The 20,925-nt window shown below is 36.9% G+C and overlaps 1 protein-coding gene across 11 annotated transcripts in view; it reads left to right on the forward strand.

The window, feature by feature from the left end:
- LOC117400449 (DNA-binding protein Ikaros-like) overlaps positions 1 to 19,670 on the forward strand; it is a 42,363-nt gene extending 22,693 nt beyond the window's left edge. For 2 of the 11 annotated variants that reach the window (XM_034000434.3, XM_034000433.3), the window contains 5 exons: positions 3,539 to 3,799; positions 6,792 to 6,959; positions 8,448 to 8,573; positions 13,828 to 13,962; positions 16,857 to 19,670. In XM_034000434.3, the coding sequence (XP_033856325.2) occupies positions 3,539 to 3,799; positions 6,792 to 6,959; positions 8,448 to 8,573; positions 13,828 to 13,962; positions 16,857 to 17,545 (1,379 nt within the window). In that variant the 3' untranslated portion in view covers positions 17,546 to 19,670. The remainder of the gene's footprint in view (positions 1 to 3,538; positions 3,800 to 6,791; positions 6,960 to 8,447; positions 8,574 to 13,827; positions 13,963 to 16,856) is intronic. The other 9 variants (XM_034000438.3, XM_034000436.3, XM_034000444.3 and 6 more) reach the window with 8 other exon arrangements.
- Positions 19,671 to 20,925: the final 1,255 nt, after the last annotated feature.

Consider the following 20,925-nt stretch of genomic DNA (forward strand, 5'->3'; position numbering starts at 1 on the left):
AAGTAAACCACAGTGTCATCATTGCTGGGATGTTTGTGCAGTTCTGTACCTGAGGAGTGTAGATAAGCAGATGCGAGCATTAACAGGCAGGCCTTGCACCAAGGAAAATTCCATTGGACTGACCAGAGTGCTTTAACATTCAAACACTAAGGATACACCTAAAGCAAGACACTAGGAATATGTTCCACAATCATTTGCAAATCTTGGAATCTGTTTACTATGTTATTACATAGTTTAGCTTTCCGTGCACTCTGCTGTACGTTCTCCACCGTTTAAGCTGCAGGAATCATGTCATGCCTTGTGACACCAATGTGAATCCTTCCAGCTACCTTGTTCTGACAGGTCTGAAAGCAGCACAGTGACAGAATTGTTCATGTTGGAGAGTTCCACTGAGACACAGCATCTTGTTTACTCAGTTGTACATCCATGCTGTGCCTGGGATGTTTAGTGTACACAGAGGAGAAAGGGTCTCATTTGAAGAACAGCACTTCTTGTTTAATGTTCTACTGGGGCGTTGGTTACACTGTGCAGTAATTCAGAGGAATGGCTAGCTCGGAGACAAAAAACCCAGATTTCCTATCTAAGAAATTACTTTTATTCTTCTTTAACAAGCCATTCATTATATGATTGTGCACTGTGCCACCTGGTGGCTGCATCTTGTAATTACTGTACAGTTCAGAACACCATCTCAAATACAATATATGTAGAACTAATTAACATATATAGCTATTTTAACAAACATGTTGATTTGTAGTGGGGTAAAAGCTCATTAAATCAAGTTCATATTATCTAAAACAGGTGTAACAAGAATGTATGTACTAAAATATAATACAAAATCCTTTACTGATAGTGTTATAGGAAGTGTTTTTTTCTGCTAAATGAGAATGAAAAAGCAGGAGAATGTGTCATATATTTACCTTCCTTGCTTACTTTTGGAGAAAGCAGATTAGTGAGCTTGCTGTTAACTGATGTTAAAGCTGGGCTTGTTTTTTCTGTTTGGTTTTATTTACAGTACATCCTCTTCAGTTTCAGTTTGTTTCCTGTTTATCTTTGTGTTCTACACAAATGTGAGGTGGGCAGACTCTTTACAGTTCATTGGAAATTCCCTATTCCTGAATTTATAAAACAAAACAAAACAAAGACCTAATGAAAAAAAGGAAGTGTCGTCCGTTACATGAGATGGAAGTCTGCTCTGCCACATGGACGCTATAGATTTAATGGCACTTGTTACAAAAAAAAAACACTGCATCTTCATTTGAGCTCTGCCCCACACACCGCACACGCTATATTTGGCTCCCTGTAATCCCAGCAATGGCCCACACTGGTATATCCTGGTATGGGCTGGTGAGTTACTGGTTTCCAGCTGGCCATGCTGCTTAAAGAGTCCTATATAGCGATTAAGCTGGTTTATATACTGAAAATTAGTCAATTAATTGTTGGTCACATTCATAGATACACCTACTTGTGTACCAATTTTAGATATCTGCTCAATATACAGTAATAACCCAGTATGTATACCATTCTCTGTCTTGCTGCTCACCAGCATACCAGCAATTGTTAGATATTTTCTTCTATTCTCTATGAAGCCAGAGAAGTAGATATTGCTCTCAGTAGTGTTTACTTTGTGGTAAGTAGTTTAGTTTTTAGTTTTTTTAACACAAGAAACACGTAATACAAGTAACTGGTGTAGGCCTACTCTCCTAGGCATTGAGACACTCCTGCAATGTGTTGTATTGCCAAGAAAGTGCAAAAAAAATAATAAAAAATAAATAAAAGACAAAAGACCTAATGAAAATAAGGAAGTGTTGTTCGTCACATAAGATGGAATTTGCCACATGGACAATATGTAGGAATTATTATTATTATTATTATTATTATTATTATTATTATTATGATATTGGCACATGGTTTTCTTGTATAATGCCCTTGTAATATATAATTTATATCTAATTATCGATAATGATGCTAGTCTAGAATACTTAGTACATAAAGTCCTCACCTGCACATTGAAAACAATCCTATAACCATCTTTTCAAAATTCAAAAAGACCAAAACATTTACTGCTTCTGTAAATGAACAAGAGCCTCTTCTGGGACAGCAGACAGGATGAAACACTTTTAAAACACCTGCATTCTCACGGCAATCAACTTTCAGTTTTAAAATACATTTTAAAATTTTTGGTTGATATAGTTACAGAATATATTTTAAATATGAAAATACAGCTTCTCTTTTTAAGCTGGTAAAAGACAGCTCTGGGTTTTTGAACGACTATAAATTGCTTAAGACCTGCTCTCATGAGTTATGACAAGCCCTTGCTATCTTTTCCTATCTTAAAGTGGACTCCAAGCCACCCATGGCTTTTGCAACTGGGGTTCCAACGGTTCCAGTGAAACCGGGCTGGCTTTTAAAAAAAAAAAAATACTTCTCGCTCTTTTCTTCTGTTGTGTGGCCCTAGGCTACAGCTATTTGTATCTGTAACAGATATCCCTTTTGCCAAATAATGAATACAGACAGATAATGTTGTATCTGTATGTATATGCCTTCTGGCTAACTCTGTAGCAAGGTGGTTAGACTGGGATTAGCTAATTGAGGACATTGCTTAAGAAAAGGCTTGTAAGCTCCCTATTTAAAAGTGATTAGTGTTGATTTTTTTTATTTTTTGGGGGCAGGGGGCGGGACTTGAGTCTCCAATCTGGGCCCGGAGCACCCTTGGTACAGCACTGCATGCTAAAGCATGTTTTGTTAATATGGTGCTGCAAAAGCTTCTTCACTTCCATTGTCATTCACTTATCTTTTCCTATTCTACCTCACATTGGCCAAGGATTCATTGCATCTCACAAATGACATTATATCAGAACTATGATTGCATTGTTTGTTATTGCTTCATTAATAATAATATTTTTAAGACTAAGATGAATGCTGATATTTGAATTAAAACAGCTACTTCGAGTTTTTAAACATACTTTAATCCATATTTAAAAACAAAAAGGATGTAATTCGTCATTTTTGTTTGGGCAGTCTGTGGACTAGTGTGTAAATAGATTATAATTCAGAACCTGTAACTCCATCTTCTCTCTGCTATTTTGAAATGAAAAGAAAAAGACACAGCCCTATATATATATCCCTATTAACTCCTCATAGTATCCTACAGTTTTTCAAAGGCATCTATGTTGTAATAATTGTGTATTTAAATTTTGAGTGGTTTATGACAAGAAAGAGATGGGGTCAATTTCACTGTCCAAGTGAAATAACCAAGCATGGCTTGCAAACAGAGATTTCTTTGTCTAGTTCAGTACCTAATATCATGTTTGTTATAACATGTGTTTATTCAAAACTGCACAGTTGAGACCAATATAGTGACATTGTTTTTTGTTCGGCAACTTTATTTGGACACTACAAGAAATAAAACCTTTAAACTGAAAATGAGTAATTTGTAAGGCAGTATATTCTTAAAGGTATGGTCACTTCATGTAAAATGAGAGCAAGCTGTAGAAGGACATGCTAATACTAAACGGTATACTACTGCGATTTCTTTCAGCCAGTAATATTAAAGTAGAGAATCAGAATGATGAAGAGAATGGGCGTGCCTGTGAGGTGAATGGGGAAGAATGTGCAGAGGATTTGCGAGTGCTTGATGCTTCGGGAGTGAAATTGAATGGCTCCCACGCAGGCCAAGGCAGCAAAGCCTACTCTTCAGTCGGTGGCATTCGTCTCCCCAATGGGAAGCTAAAGTGTGATATCTGTGGAATCGTTTGCATCGGTCCAAATGTTCTCATGGTACACAAACGAAGCCACACCGGTAAGACCTGGCTACATTTATTACCATTGTTTTGGGATTGGGGGTTGTATAACATCTATGGTTTTTCTATATTATATACCTAGTTTGTCTACTTATTTAGTAGAAAATCAGCTAAATATAAAATGCCTCAATAACGATTGCCCATGTATGGTCCCCACATTTAAATGCATATGTAAAATAGATGTTTTAATATTGTTGTAAACTCTGTATCCTGTACTATTTAGCACTTTTTAAGTATCTTAAACCTATGCCAATAAATAATAGTGTGCTTACTGGCTGAATCTTAAGGATACAGGATTTCCAGTGGTCATTCTCACCCAGGTACATACATGGAATTGGTAAAGAAGCTCAGGGTAGTCATGTGTTCTGCTGGGATGAGTGGTTAACAGCTGAATTTGTCTGTAATTTGAGAAGCCCTATCTCTATTTCTTTATCTATTGCTGTCTATGCCCTTGTGTCATTTGTTTATGACCAATACAGTTCTGCTTTAGTTTAATACTGTACATTTCTACTTTCTAATTTGTCAGGGTACTTATAATTATAATTGGTATTATTGAATTGGTAAGCCTTCCAACTGCAGGGCACATTCATATATTCCTTAGTCAGTGAGTTTGTATTATGTAATAAAGCATCTTCCTGACCCCCATGGCCACTGCAATGTCAACTGCTAAAATTTCATAAACCATTGAAATGCCAGCTCCTTATTTTGCAATGTTATGGAAGCTCCTTGGGTACAATATAATGGCACCCTTCACTTTGACCTGTGAACTAAGATGGCTAACAAAGTGTGGTCAAGGGAATACATACTCGGTACACAACTGTATTTTACGATTCTCTGTCTAGTTTAGTCATGGGCATCATACAAGAAGAATGTACCCTTTTGTGGCAGTAAAATTGCATATCTTTCGCCACCATACTCAAACTTATTTTCAGGGTTATATGAACACTATATGCAAAATGTGCTGACTGTGATATTATCTGAGATAAAGGGGAAAAAACACACACAGATATACAGTTCCCACACATCTTCAAAACGCTGTCACACATATCTAGAGGAGGTCATGTATCAATGGAAACATATTTCCAAAAAATGTAGGTGACTTGTCATAGACACATGGGGTCAAACTGAATAATTTTTGTCCAAGTCTGCATTTGATGCTGTATTTTACACTGGTGTCTCGCTGCCTGGAATAAGTAAGGTTATCCTCTGAAAATAGAAATCGGTTTGGTTTCAAGCAGAGAACGTCATTATCTATTAATGGGGATAAAACTTGTCAAAATGGCAGATTTTGTTGAAAATGACTATATTGGATGTGCGGGTATCTACACATTTTTATATTTGAGTATAACTTATTGTTAAACAGTTAACTGAGTATCTATAAACCACATCATGCCAATAAGACTTGAATGGCTTTTTGATTTAAGCTCTTGATCTGGTTTGCCTTCTTGTATAACAGCAGTCCTGTTTCAGATTGATCCACTCCCGCTTTGTACCGTGTTTCACTTGGAAGAATGAGGATATGTATATTAAATACAATCAAGTGTTATCAGATAGGTATTAATTACTATTCATGGGTAATTTTGATAGTACAAAATACAGATAGCTCGGTGTTTCTATGAAGAGTTCAAAAACCTTTCAAAATAAACTCTAAGCACAAACTCCTGTGCAGATAATCGAGACTGTATTGAATATGCATGTACTGTATGTTCACCTTTAGAATTGTTTGGGTAATCCACTGTTTTATAATGTAGTGATGTATATAGTATGTATTTTTTAATTTGTAAAGGTTTGTAACTAATGATAAAGGTGTTTTTTTTTTACTCATGTATTGGAGTTTGACTGTTGGTAGGTCAGAAGCTAATAGAACCAAAAAAAAAACATGAAAATGTAAATGTAAAGAAGTTATTATAACATCTATAATGAAGTGGCTCTCATTTAAATATAAAAATGTGGTGAGGTGAAACTATGATCCTGAAATGCATTTTTAATGAGTTTCTACTATATATATATATATTATTTTACTGCTTCACTGGCGGTTCTTATTTTATAGAGCCTTTGAAAAAAGAAAAAAAAAAAGACACATTTAAATCTTCCCCCAAAATGCCACAACACACAGAAGTGGATATTGGTTTATTCCAAAACTGCTGATCAGGAAGAGTGGCTTTTCAACACAAAATGTTGCTCTCACTTTATTTAAATGAGTTTGAATTTGCATTGTGATGTGCCATTCTGATTTTAGAGAAAAAAATTAGATTTTCAGATCAAATTGACCCAAGGCAGTGAAGCATTAAGAAACTGGCAGGTTTAGTCTGAAAGCCTCTTGTTCTATCACACCAGCCTGCTTCCACAAGTCACACACTACAATAGGGAAGTGAACTTTTCTTGCTGAAATCTTCATGGTTATTAGGTTTAATTAAGCTTCTTTTTTTCTAATTTCGGGGCTAGTGATTTCTCATGAAAGGTAAGGGACAATGGCTTCTGGCACAGTTCAGTCAGAACCTACAGGAGCTTCCACACAAATGTCAAATTCAAATTTATTTAACCAAGATACAAAGCCTTGAAACATGCAGAAAATTACGTACACATATACAATCAAAGAAACAAACAAATGACTCAATAAACTACTGTACAGGTTAAACATCTGTACAACAAAACAATATAGGGATTTCAAAAGCAGGCCCCTCGTTAGATCTGTCCATAAGCATAGTTACAAGTCTCTAATGCAGATCTAAGATAACAAAGAGCTCAATAACCAGAGGAACAGCCCTGCAATTCAGTCATGAACCTCTCAAATAGAGACTGTCAACAACTAAGTTGTGGTTTTGTGAAGGAGAAGCTGAGACCACCAAACTTACTTGTGACCAGAGCCCAGTACAAACTCACTGTAGGCCTCCTGAGGCGAAAGGCGTCAGTCACTGCCTGAACTTTTCACCCCCACCCCCAACACCCCCTTTGCTAATGAAGCTCGGATGTGTTCTTTGTTTTTCACAGGTGAACGGCCATTTCAGTGTAATCAGTGCGGCGCCTCCTTCACACAGAAGGGCAACCTACTACGCCACATAAAGCTGCACTCGGGTGAAAAGCCGTTCAAGTGCCACCTATGTAACTATGCCTGTCGCCGTAGAGACGCCCTCACGGGTCACTTGCGCACTCACTCCGGTAGGTCAAATACAAACATAACATTTCAAAGATATAACAAAACAAAAAATGATTACACAAAAGTAAGCAAACAAAACAAGCAAAGATGTAGTCCACAATTTATTAGTGTTTACGACCTGTTTCTAATTCAGAGTACAGTATTTCAAGCAGTATCTCCGAAGTTATTTTTATTGAAAATGCACACACACTGGCAGTGCAATGGTTCTGTATGAAGGTGGCAGTCCAATAGTTAGCTCCAGAGGTAGAACCAATACACACTGGACATGGAGTAGAATATGTTAAATTGTCAGTACCTGGGTTCTACCGTACAGTACCTCTGCCCAGTATTGTGTAGGCATTGCTGACGATGCGGTCGCCTGTTAATGGTTCTGCTTGGCTTTCTTCAATGTGAATACACATGTATTATAATAGTACCTCAGTGGTAGCAGTGGAAATTGATCCGGAATTAAGTTTCAATTGAAGCTGCTGAAAAATGCCTCTTCTTTGTGTGGTATTTTTAATGTTGTAAAGGCTAGAGTTATTTTTAGTCACAAGTTTGCAACATCAGAAGTTGTGCTTTACATGCTGGTCAGTGATGTAGTTTGTCTGTGGTTTTACTCTGTCTGAACAGAGTAAGGCTATGTGTATTTAAGTAGAACCCTTCTCAATTGTTTTAAATTACCATATGTGGATTAAAAAATAAAATAAAAACTTACCTAGGTTCAAAACTGCTTTGCTGAAGCAGTGAAACTGATGAATTTTATTTTCAAGTAAGACAATGCAGTGATCCTGGCAGCAGTGTCCTAGAAGTTAGAACTTTTCTACATTTTACCAATATTTGACTTTAAACAATTATTTGGGTTTTTGCTTTTGTTACACTTGATCTCGATTCACCTAAAATCCCCATAGTAATTTTTTGATGTTTGAGCGGCTCCACTATACTTTGATCTAAAATCACAGCTGGCTGTGGACTGTATTTGATCGGCCAGTCTTTCAAATCCCCATTATGATATTGTCGTGATGCTTAGACCTTTGAACTCTATCAACTCTATACGATACAGTTGTTGACAGGTGACAGAGTTTCATGACAAATGAATAGATTTCAACATTGCAGTAACAGAGTGATTTCCAGAATGAACCCTATTTAAACAATTCTTTCATCATATAAAGACTGACAGCAGTTCATTTAAACTACTTCCAAGTTAACTGAGTAGACACAAAGAACTTAATTTACAATCATTTGTGTACACATTTGTTTGTGTTCACTGGAAAATGGGGATTTGGGAAAATGAGAAGATATATTTCAGGCAAACAAAATACAGTTTGCACTTATACTGTATATCTTAATTATTCACACACACAGATATCACAAAGAATGGCAAGGAACAGACATGAGCAGGGCACCACTGAGTTTGGAACTTTCAAGAGGACCCAGAAAGTTGAGCCGTAAAAAAAAAAAAAAAAGTATGCCCTTTTAATTACTTTAATGCTCATTTCTATTCTCGGCAGTTGGGAAACCTCACAAATGTGGATACTGTGGCCGGAGCTACAAACAGCGCAGCTCATTAGAAGAACACAAAGAGCGCTGTCACAACTACTTGCAAAGCATGGGGCTGCCAAACACAGTCTACTCAGGTAAGAGTGTTGCTAGGAAATTATAAGGGGTCGGAGATGTAGCAGGCCAGGGCATGCTGCAGAATCCCACAGGCATGTCTGCATTAGAAATGCGGTCACCTTTTTTTCTAAAAGGTGCTATGTTGATTTTACAGGGAGAGACACATACAGCGCTAAATGCTGTTAACATGAACTTATCAAGTAACCTTCTCCAATATGTAAAACAAATATTTTTTTTTTTAAATTAAATGGGGTACCACGTATTTTAATAATGAATTGGTCATGTGAACGTTCAATAATAAATGTACCCTTTCCCATTCTAAACAGATTCGAAACAGAAAATGGCAGGTAATCACCATGCTGATTATGACTCTGTAATTCTTGTTTGGTATTATTGTATACAGTAGTATACAATGTACTATAATAACAGTAGTCCTACCTCTCATTAGTTTATTAGATGCTCTTTTTTTACTTGACTGTAATACTGTGTGTATTATAGATTTCCATCCATACTATGTGAAGAAGGCGAAAGCCAAAATGCGGTAGCTAGTTATTAAACAAATGTGTTTATCAGTTACTCCACATTTTCAATATATACAGCTATGGCCAAAAGTTTTGCATCACCTAGAATTTTAGAATTAAGACATAATTAAACAACTATATGAACATAATTTAGATATTTTATTTAACATCATGCACAAGTCAGTTTGTCAGTTTTTTGTTAAGTATATGGAAAACTACAAAGTGGTATGTAATTCAACAAGTTAACGTAACATTATTCAGCAGGTTTCATTCCACTTTATGAAGCAAAATGTGTTAATTCTACAGGGTGATGCAAAACCTTTGGCCAGAGCTGTAGATACACTGTAAATATATAGGATAATGGATATATTTGCATCCTGAGTCATTCGAAAAAAAAGGCATAATACCGCAGTTGTGATGTCAAAATGGCATATTCCTCTAGAAGAATATATAGACCCATATTTGACTCCTCAGGTTTCTGTGACAGTTTATAAACTACTGGACCTAACGGTCTTGTAGTTTATGATGTCACATAAACCCTAGATGGAATTATTTTCCTGTAACTCACTGAAGCCCATCTATTATTATTTTTTAAAATTTGTATTTAATCATCGCCAATGATCTTTACCCCAGTTTTCTCCCCAATTTGGAATGCCCAATTATTATTTTTATTCCGGCTCACCGCTGCAACTCCCACACCGACTCGGGAAACGGCAGCAGACACATGTGTCCTCTAAAACGTGTCCCGCCAAGCCGTGTTTTTTCACACTGTAGGAAGCACAGATCTGAGTGGCTTCTACAGCTTCTCCACAGGAGTCACTGGTATGCGGTGAACCGCAGATTACCCTGCCAACCTGAGCCCTACCCACCCAGGCGGCGCTCGGCCAAGTATTTCTAGTGGTCTTAAGGAAGATAGAGTCAGTCTAATTTAATTGATAGTCTCACCTTCAACACCTGTGCAAGAACCCCTGCAGACAACTGTGCTCTGACGGGCTAGTTGAATAAATGGCTGCTGTTAATAAGATATATTGAATCTGGGATGAACACAGCATTTTCATGTTTGGATATTCACTCATAATTGCCTCATCATATCCTCTTCCCTTATGGATATTTACACCCGAGTCTCTTCTTCACTCCAACGGACGTAAGTGGAGGATGGACACGGGTTTTGCTCAGACATAAGTAACTAGGAGAAACTGCACTGGAGTATAATTATACACATTTAAACATAGTACTTTACAATAAAGTTGTTTTGACAGTTGTTTGGGAAGCTATTTGCAAGTGTATTCTGAAGTACTGTACAGTAGCTGTAACCACCTGAATTCACAAACCCACAATGCAGTTTATCAAACATTTCTAGTAATAGTTTTAAACAGAAACTTGGTAAATACAATCTTTATGATACTTTACAAACACATTTAGATCCGTGTTTGATTAGCATTATGCAAAGTTCTAGGGAAGACAGAGAAAAAAGTGGGGTTATCTTCAACATCAATCTGACAAAAGGAAATACTGCAAACAAAACATTAATTTCTCTGCTGCCATCTTTGGACCATGGTAACTTACGTATTCCCATGTGACTTTTATAGCAGCTTTAGGAAAGGACTTGAACGAGCTAATCAACATTTTCACGAGAAACTCGTGTTTATATATGTAAGTGGGCATTGATTTCACGAGCATTTCCTGGAATCTCACAAGGAAATGAGACTTTCACTGTAAAATACTGAGACCATTTCTTGGGATGTTTTCATGAGTTTTCCCTGCCAAGTTTCACGTGCATTGCCCATTCACATTAAACAAACCAACATGTAAACTGGCCTAACGTACATTCCCATGCAACCTGCGACTGTCAAAAATTGAAAGTGACTTTTTTAAACAACAGGCCCAGTTCTGCTTATTATAAGCGGACTTGCACGTCCCTTAGAGCGACTCAGTAATCTGTATCAGAGCACCTTACCTTTTACCTCAGCCAAGAATTTGGACAAGTAAAACACATGCTCAAAAATCATGGTTTTAAGACCATGGATGAGGCCTGCAGGGTTTTTATTGAGAACTATTCCAACATCTTTCCTGCTTTCACAAAACTTGCAGCAATTGCAATTACGATACCTGTATGTTGTGTACCAGCAGAACAGGGTTTTAGCTGTCAGAACAGAGTGCAGACCAGCAAACACTCTCGTTGATGTGAGGATCATCTAAAACATGTCAATTTCAATGGAAGCTCCTGAGAATTATTAAGACTTTGATTTGGAAAGAGCACAAGTCTTTTTTTGACTTGGGTGCTAAAAGGAAAATGTAAAGAATTTTTAAACCGCAAAACTAAATAGTTATGATGTTGACAGCTAGCAGCAGAGACATTGGTGCATGTTCTACAACACTGATTTCTATGTTGAATGGGGGATTTTCAAAAGAAAATGTTTCATGGTAATCTTGTCTTTGTCTATTTCTACTACCGTTATTTATACTGTGTACTGTTTTGCATGTTTACTTTGTTAATCTAATCTAAAATAGTTACACTGGAAAATAATAACTATGTTGATGCAATATGTAAAAACGCAGGGGTTTGTTTGAAAATGCAGATTTTGAGATGGTATTGGAGATGACTTTTTACAAATGCACATTTTTAAAGGCTAGCGCGACCTCTCCCGAATTATGTTTATTTTGTTTACTTTTTTTTTTTAATCCTTGCCATTGCTGTTTCTTCACAGTAAACAGTGGCCATGAGACATGCGGTTTACTTGTGCCTTTCTGTAGCTGAACGAAGATCTATAGGATGACAGGGGTGCATTTTACAGCACTGGCCAATCACCCAGGATTGCATCAAACACCTTTTTTAATGGGTTATCCTGGGACACAGAGGATAGGTTGTTAATTAAATCCAGGATGATTCCCTGGTGCTTTGAAATGCTCAAAAAAAATCCAACTGCAGCTGAAGTATGATGTCAGGAGATTCAAATTTTAGGGAGATATCTTGTTCACAATATAGAATGTGATGGACAGATTACTGTCAATGCATCAGGCTGAGCATTTTAAATACGGCTTAAAATTCACAGAAGGGAATCGTGCAGCGCTAAATACCTGCTCGAAAATTGTGAGTTTCTGATTGGACAGTTTTTCTTTGTTTAAACGCCTTTCCTATTGTACAAGGTTTCTAACACTGTTCATTATTAATCACGTATGAGAATTCAATCGTTATGGATTTGTCAAAATCCTATCTCGTGTATAAATGTCATCCTGTGCATAGAACATAGGAAGTTATGAAGTTAAAAAACAACACTTTTTATGTTTAATGTGTACAGTCTTCGTCTTTTGTGATTAAAAATAAGTTAATACGCTGTTTGTAGGGTGTCTATATTATAACAGAAATAATTTTGTTCAGTTTGAGCAACCAATAAGAGCCCTAAACGCAAAAGATGACATCTCTTATAACAATAAAACACTCTACACACAGCAGCTTCTAACATAACACAGTAACTCGCAGCCGAGGTTGTTGGAAAAGGAGACGCATGAGCAGTCAACGGTTGTCTTGCAGCTGTTGCCAGCCTGTGTTCACATGTTGCATGTCTTTATTTAGGCTTGGTTTGTTTTGTTTTTCCCTTTGAAGTTGTATTATTAGTCTGTTTCTAGGTTGAATGTCCTTCTTGCAAACTCTGGTTGTCCCTATTTGCAAGATGTTTTAAGATTTCAATGAGCTCATGTACATTTTAAAAGAAAACTGCATTAAAAAGAAAAACATCAGTATTACAAAAAGTGACACTATAAGACTGTGATAATTAAGATCAATCATTATTGGCTGCAGTATATTTTCTGTATAATATATTTAAGTTGTGTGTATGGTGTCTTATTAGAACAGAAATAATTTTGCTCCCCAGAACTACATTTCTTATAAAAAAATGTATTAACTCATAGTACAAATATACATGTTCTGGTATATATGTTTTTTTAAATCCTAAATGAAAAGCAATTTTATAAGCAAAACAACACACTCCATTGTGGCTGGTTGAAGCCTCTGAACTGTAGTATTATTTATTTCTTAGCAGATGCCCTTATCTAGGGCGACTTACAATTGTTACAAGATATTATTTTACATTATAACATTATTTCACATTATACAGATATCACATTATTTTTTTACACACAGTTACCCATTTATACAGTTGGGTTTTTACTGGAGCAATCTAGGTAAAGTACCTTGCTCAAGGGTACAGCAGCAGTGTCCCCCACCTGGGATTGAACCCACGACCCTCTAGTCAAGAGTCCAGAGCCCTAACCACTACTCCACACTGCTGCCCCTGTATATCTCGGTACAATTGAGTTATTGCGTGCGTGAACTAGATACATGTGAGTAACATTATATTTTATAAATTGGATGAATAGAGTTCCAAGATTTATTTAATTCAATTTGCATTTGTTGAAATAATCTTTGATTAGAGAATAAGCACTTACAGAGATATGGATAAAGATTTTGCAACACCAGCGTCTTCTTTTACAGAGCAGAACCATTGCAACTACTAGATTTGTAGGTAATGTACTCCCAGAATGTGAAGCACCTGGTTCCTGGCAAGCACATCTATTTTTTATTAGTTTATCAAACAGACTTCTGATGGCTATTTTGCTGTTTTGCAACTGAGAACTATTAGATCTTTGTGGAGAATTGTGTTAGCAGTTCATGGAGAGGGAGCACAGCTAAGCAATTTGTGAAGTTTTCTTATTATTTTAATTCTAAACTGCACATTTCTATTTTGCTTTCCAGTAGTAAAGGAAGAAAGCAACCACAATGAGATGAGTGAAGACTTAAGCAAGATGGGATCAAAAAGAGCCCTGGTGCTAGACAGACTAGCTAGTAACGTAGCTAAGCGTAAGAGTTCTATGCCTCAGAAGTTTGTGGGTAAGGGTTAAAAGTCTGCTTTTTTTAGTATATCTACATTAAATCATAGGAGTTTGTATTTGTCTCATTCCTTTTAACATTTTAAAAACTAGAAGTACAAGTCAACTAAAAAACAAAGCAGTTCTGCAAACTGTAGTATTGAACGTATTGGTACTTGGCCGGACAGTGACATTTGGTGTGCTGAACCAGGACATAATGGGAGGCAAATAAGGAGTGGCTACAGTTGGAGTTCCTACTGCATGGTATCTTAAAACCTGTGATGTATTATCAACACCCCATTAGTTACTTTTAGTGTTTGCTTCCTACACCAGTGACTCTTAAAGCTCTTTACTCCAAATAAAAAATGTGGAGTAAATAAATAAATAAATAAATAAATAAATAAATAAATGAAAAAATAAATAAAAACATCAAGCCCAAACATCACTGTCCTACCACGAATAATTTTGAAACTAGCTTATTGAAGAACCCCATACTTAAATGAAATGGTGCGAGACTATGCATTTGCAGACAACCAAACGAGTACTTCAGGAAGTTCCGTAAGGGTTACATCTTTTTTTTTTTTGTTGAAAGTCCAGTCAAGTGGGTGTCCCAGTCTGTGGAAGTATAGTTTTGCTTTCTGGATTTCCTTCACAAATACTGTAGGGTTATCACCACCACAAAAGAACCATTACGACTAGGCCAAACTCCAACTGAGGAAACACTGGTGTATAATGTGTGAGGAGATGAGAGGTTCAGTCTCTCAATCCACAACAGCCATCTTTAATTAGCTAGTACAGAAGAACAGTATTTCCGTTGTATTATAGTACTTGTTTAGTTTGTAATGGATTTATTTCAACTTAACTTATTCATCAACATCAACCAGGACAATGGAAACCATTGTATGTGTTTTTGTATATACCTTTAGTTGAGTAGTGTCACTGATCTAGAAAGTAATTGTATCTGTAGCAGTAAGAATCATAGGGATTCAAGTGTAGGACACTGGGATGTGAAAATGGACAAATGCGTTTACAGTATGTCTTTCCCCTCTGGATAAAAACTAGGCAATGTGAATTATGCCAATTTTCAATCAACTCCTAACACACCCACACAGTGCAAAGCATCTTTGAATGTATTTTAAACTAAAAAAGGTCCTGTCTGTAGTGGTCAGCAAGACATTTCAGAGTCTTTATCATCACTTATATTTAAAACCATTTGTCTGCCAGGGTTTTTTATAATTGCAACAGCTCAGAAAACAATCCAGTCTTTAACATACCAATACAAAAATAGTCTGCAATATTCTAGGGACAGAACAATGGCTGTGGTATACGCTATTTAAAAAAAAAAAAAAAAAAAAATATATATATATATATATATATATATATAAGCTCAAAGAGCCAGCTGCCCTATATATATATATATATATATATTACAATAATGTGTTGTTTATTTATGGTTTGATAACTTTATTGTGAGCATTTCAAAAGAAAGTGTGCTAATAACGATTTGGAGTAAATAACTTTGAGAATCAAGCCCTTTGAGTTGGAGGGTAATGTAAATGGCAGCCAGTATTGATTTTATACTTGTTGTAGACTATGCAACCAGGGATCAAACCCATTGCTAGAGGCAGTCATTATTAGTATTTGTATTAATAATGGCTTATAAACATTGTTAACAAGTAAACAATCAGATCAAACAATTTAAGTGTTAAAGAGTAAGTAGCAGGGTTCTGAAAAAATAGCGTTACACGCCCCCACATGTTGCTACAACTGTTTAAATAACGTACCTGTAATTTGTATTTTCATTGTTAACATCCTGACAACTTCAAAGCTCTTTTTAAAATGCCCGCTCTACTGCACTGATAGTTTCAGGATTACTGCCCACATTATCAAACAGGTAACACAGCAATAACGATCCATGATGTGGTACGGAACAGAAAAGCCAGAGCACTGTGTTTTTTTCTATTGTATCGCTCTTCCTGCAGTGATTTGGAGCAGGGTTTTCCAATCCTAGACCCTTACTTGAACTGGCAATTTGCTTAATAGGACCTTTTTAAGTGTTTTCAGCTCTTAAACAGTTGCAGAGTTCAAGTTACTTATAAAATATTACAACTTGAAATCTGCAACTGTGAGCTGAAAACAGGTAAAAGGTCTAATTAAGCAAATTATCAATTCAATTAAAGGTTTAATTAAGTAACTGAGAACCCAGAAAGAAAACCAGCAGACACAGTGGGTCCCCAGGACCAGGATTGGGAAACCACTGATTTAGAGGACAGATCTCAAAACCCAGTGCACTAGAGCGGCCATTTTTTTTTAAAAAAGCTTTGAAACAGACTTTAAAGTTATAAGTGTAAAAAGTTGTCAGGATGTTAACAATGAAAAGAAAAATGACAGATATGTCATTTAAACAGTTGTAGCAACTTCCAATTTAATACATCAAGCATTTTTGTCAGTAAAATCTTTAGAAACTGTCAAACAATAGCATCACATCACATGAGACTTCTTATTGGGACACCTTTTCAAAGCTTTAACTCCAGTCTTTAATTACCTCCTAGTTTTTGAAGGAGACAAAACATCTGTTCATTTAACAAAACTAGAAACAAACAACTTAAGTTCTATATTTCAGGTCACTTTAGCAGTCTGTTTATGATAATTATAATTATGATTATGTAGCTGCAGAATTTGGTGAATCTGTGGAAGACTGAATTTCCGCGATTTCCGAGGAATTTCGTTTTCTGCAGATTTGGACTGCTATGCTACCCCTTATACAATGCAGTGTTTAGAAATAAAACCCCCTCTATGAAAATGAAAAAGAAATATACTTATATTGCAGTGTATTCTTTAACAATGTACATTAAGATTTTTATAATGTGTTTTTTTTATTCTGTTTGGCTAACCATTGTCTTTTTGTGAAAACAGGAGAGAAGAGGCTGTCGGACCTCTCCTATGATGGCAACTCGAACAGCTACGACAAGGACAGCGAGATAATGCAGCCTCATGTCATGGACCAGGCCATAAACAGTGCCATCAGTTACCTGGGGGCCGAGTCCCTGCGTCCCCTGGTCCAGACTCCCCCTGCCTCCTCTGATGTGGTTATCAGCCCCATATATCCTCTTCATAAACCAAACAATGGCAACAACCACAGCCACTCAGTCCATGACAGTGCCGCCGAGAATCTGCTTCTGCTCTCCAAGGCCAAGTCAGTTTCCACAGAGAGGGATGTGTCACCTAGCAACAGCTGTCAAGATTCCACCGACACTGAGAGCAACAACGAGGAGCGGGCTGGGGCCGGCGGTCTCATCTACCTGACCAATCACATCGCGCCGCAGGCTCGGAATGGCATATCCGCCGTCAAGGAGGAGCATGGCAGGCAGTACGATCTCCTGAGGGCCGTAGCGGAATTCAGGGTGGTCACTAACGAGGGCGAGCAGGTCAAGGCGTATTACTGCGAACACTGCAGAGTTCTCTTCCTGGACCACGTCATGTATACTATCCACATGGGTTGCCACGGTTTCCGAGACCCCTTTGAGTGCAACTTGTGTGGCTACCGCAGCCAGGACAGGTATGAGTTCTCCTCCCACATGACCCGAGGGGAGCACCGCTTTTAATGCACACACACTGGGAAAATCTGAGGGACCATTGATGTGGATTTATGTATATATAATATTTCCATACTGCATGGGTGAAAAAAAAACAAAAAAAAACCCAGCACGTTTTAGACAACATTTTATAATGCTAAAAAGCAAAATGGAACAGCAAATTAACTTTTTTGGTTTTATTTTCATTAAACAAATTAATTCACATGCTTAAAAGGAATCATGCCCACTATTTTCCCCATGTGTTTGTGCCAACATCCTTTTAGAAAACAGAAGAGGGTTTAGTTGAGAGGCTTACTGTTTTATACACGGACACATCTTGTGAAGAGAATATAAAGAATGCAATAGAACTTGCTATTTAGCTTGAACTGCTTTTTTTCTGTTTCAGATAAGAAAAAGTGCAAAAGTGCAAACTACAGAAAGGTGACATTTGATGTAGCATATGTGGAAATCCTGAAAATACTAATAAATTAAAGAAAAAACTACTGTATTTGCCAAAATGAAACATTTATAATATGTATTTTAAAATGTCGTGGTTGGGTTGTTTGTTCAAAGTATTCCATATTTGGACAAATAACTAAACTGGTATTATCCTACATACACAACAACAGAAGGGTTCTTACAAGTATTTGATGATGATATATGGTTGTAAAACTGTGCGTCAGCTTTGTAATACAAAAGCTTTGAAAGAGTAAACAAGAGCTTGCTTTCTTTCTACAGCTGAAACATTTTATTCCAAAATTTCACTGCACCACCCTTGGTGACCGTACTTGAAATACACATTTTGGGCTACTCTTCATGGTTACAGTTCCATGTAGTTTAAATCTACAAGCAGTGTTCTATCCAGGTGACACCAAGGTGACATTCAGTGACTAGTAGTTCCCTTTCAAGTATGAAATGTAACCATTACAGAGTGGGTTAATGGTTCATTTCTATTTCAGGGAACCAGGGTTATGATAATAAACGTTAGTCTGCCTGCCAAAACACATTTTACATTACAGTGAATGAAGCTCTATCTTACTTTTTTTTTTTTTTTTACTGTGCAACTAATAAATTAATATTTTAATTGATTAAAACCCTGATACTTAGTATTACAATAGAAAAATAGCTGTTTTTATTTCTACGTTTCCAATTCAAATTTCCATATAGACAGGATTATAATTATGCATGTTACAGTTACGTGGAGCAAAAATGCAACAGATGAAACAGCACAGTACATACAGAAGTGCACTCATTACAGAAGTGATTATGCAAACTAGATCTCAAGTGAGACACTTGTATATTGACATTTTTATTTTGCAGTCAATGTTTGAGATTAATTTACAAATCTGTGCGTAATTAAGTCTGTATTAAATGTGTGGTGGCATATAAAGTAGCTGTTTCAACTTTTGAATTCATTAGGGTACTGTTAGTTTGTAATAAAAGGGTTCAAGTTGTACAATATTTAGTATCGAAATGAAGAATTAAGGCAATCATTGTATGCGTGGTTCTATAATGCAGAACCATCAGTGACATTATTTTTATGTAAAGTATTTATGCTATTTTGCATAATGTATTTCATGTTTTTTTTTTTTTATTTATGATAAGATGCTTTCCACTTGCATACATTTTATGAGTACATTCATACATACTGTATTTCTTCTGTACAGTCTGAGTTTTGTTTACAGCAAAAAAAAATGTGTGAATGTTCAAAAGTTGTTGTTTTTTTTTTTTCTTTCAGCATTCATGGTGAATTATTATTATTATTTGTTTATTTAGCAGACGCCTTTATCCAAGGCGACTTACAGAGACTAGGGTGTGCATCAGATGTAGAGTCACTTACAATTACGTCTCACCCAAAAGACAGAGCACAAGGAGGTTAAGTGACTTGCTCAGGGTCACACAATGAGTCAGTGGCTGAGGTGGGATTTGAACCGGGGACCTCCTGGTTACAAGCCCTTTTCTTTAACCACTGGACCACACAGCCTCCTTACTGAAGACATCTCAATCTGCTGTTGTATAATGACTTAGGGCACTAGTTTGTTATTTTTTTTTGTTTGTTTATGTTCAGGAAATGATTTTATGTTGTGTTTTTGCCTTATAGGATGTTGAAAAAATATGCCTGCAAAAAGTCTAATAAAAAATATCATTTTATAAATATAGTGACAAATCATTTAACCCCCATTTTTTCCCAATTTAGAAAGTTCAATTATGTTCCCTCACCAGGCAACTTCACACAACAGATCAGAAGAACTGAAGGTCAGTGTGCACCCTCTGATCTCACCACCAATCCAATCACCTCTTCACACCCAGAAGCTTGACAGTGAAGGTTAACAAGCAAACCGCCCCTTTAGAAACAGCCCTGTGGGTATCAGTTTGAGCCAACAGGGTGCCTGGCCTGTAGGGACTATTGTAGGGTGGTGTGAAGCCTTCTTAACCCTACAAATTGTTATATTTGAATTACGCTGTTCAGCGCTTTATAGATCAGGTGGTAAAGACCTGCATTGCAATTCTGCATTGGGAAGATGGATTTGAAAAGCAATGCAGGGGTACGCTCAAAGGTCCTAATTCACTACGTTGCAGTGAATCCCACACCTCTGACTCTAGAAAACTTAATTTCTTAATTTCACACATCTCCCACACCGTTCAGAGCCTCACCTCCTTTTGGCTCCAGTCTTTATTAATAGTCATTTTGGAAACACATTATGGTACAAAATGGGACAGTCATATCACACCCCTAAAGCCAAAATGCTGCACCACACACACACAGAGAAATGTATAGTACGTAAATCTTTCTCTGAAACTGCAATATGATTGCAATGCTAGTCATATGAATATCAATACAATTCATCATGAGTTCACGGAAATTCCTTTGGAAATAAGATTGTAGAATGTTGTTCTAGTCTGCTCAAAACAATTAGCCGCCCAGGACACGGCTGCACGGAGACAGGAAAAAGGTTACACACACTGGAGCACAAGCCAAGATCCCTATACCCCATTATGACCATCCCTAGACCAGAGATAGATTAGTCTTTGTGCCGTCACCATTGCCCACTCCAATCAGTCTCATATGGCTTCATAATTTATGCTTTCTTGCATCATGGCCCAGCCACCAATGGCATGCAGCCCTTAAATCTCTCCCCACATGTGCCAACAGGCGAGTGACTCAATTCAATGCAAACCACAGGGATACATTTAGCAAGCTCCCCTTCTTCCACAATTATACAAGTTCTGAGAACCTTTCCAACTTTCTTTCTCTCTGCAGACCAGGTGTGCCTGAATAACAGGTACTAGTGTGACTGGTTATCCCTAAAATCAGTCAGGTAGTCCTATAAGGGCTAAAGTGGTGGTAGCTAACACAATAATTTCATGAATCTTACCTATCTTGCATTTTTATTCACTATGTAGGTTTC

The sequence above is a fragment of the Acipenser ruthenus genome, chromosome 4 (genome assembly GCF_902713425.1).
Source record: "Acipenser ruthenus chromosome 4, fAciRut3.2 maternal haplotype, whole genome shotgun sequence".
NCBI classification, from domain to species: domain Eukaryota; kingdom Metazoa; phylum Chordata; class Actinopteri; order Acipenseriformes; family Acipenseridae; genus Acipenser; species Acipenser ruthenus.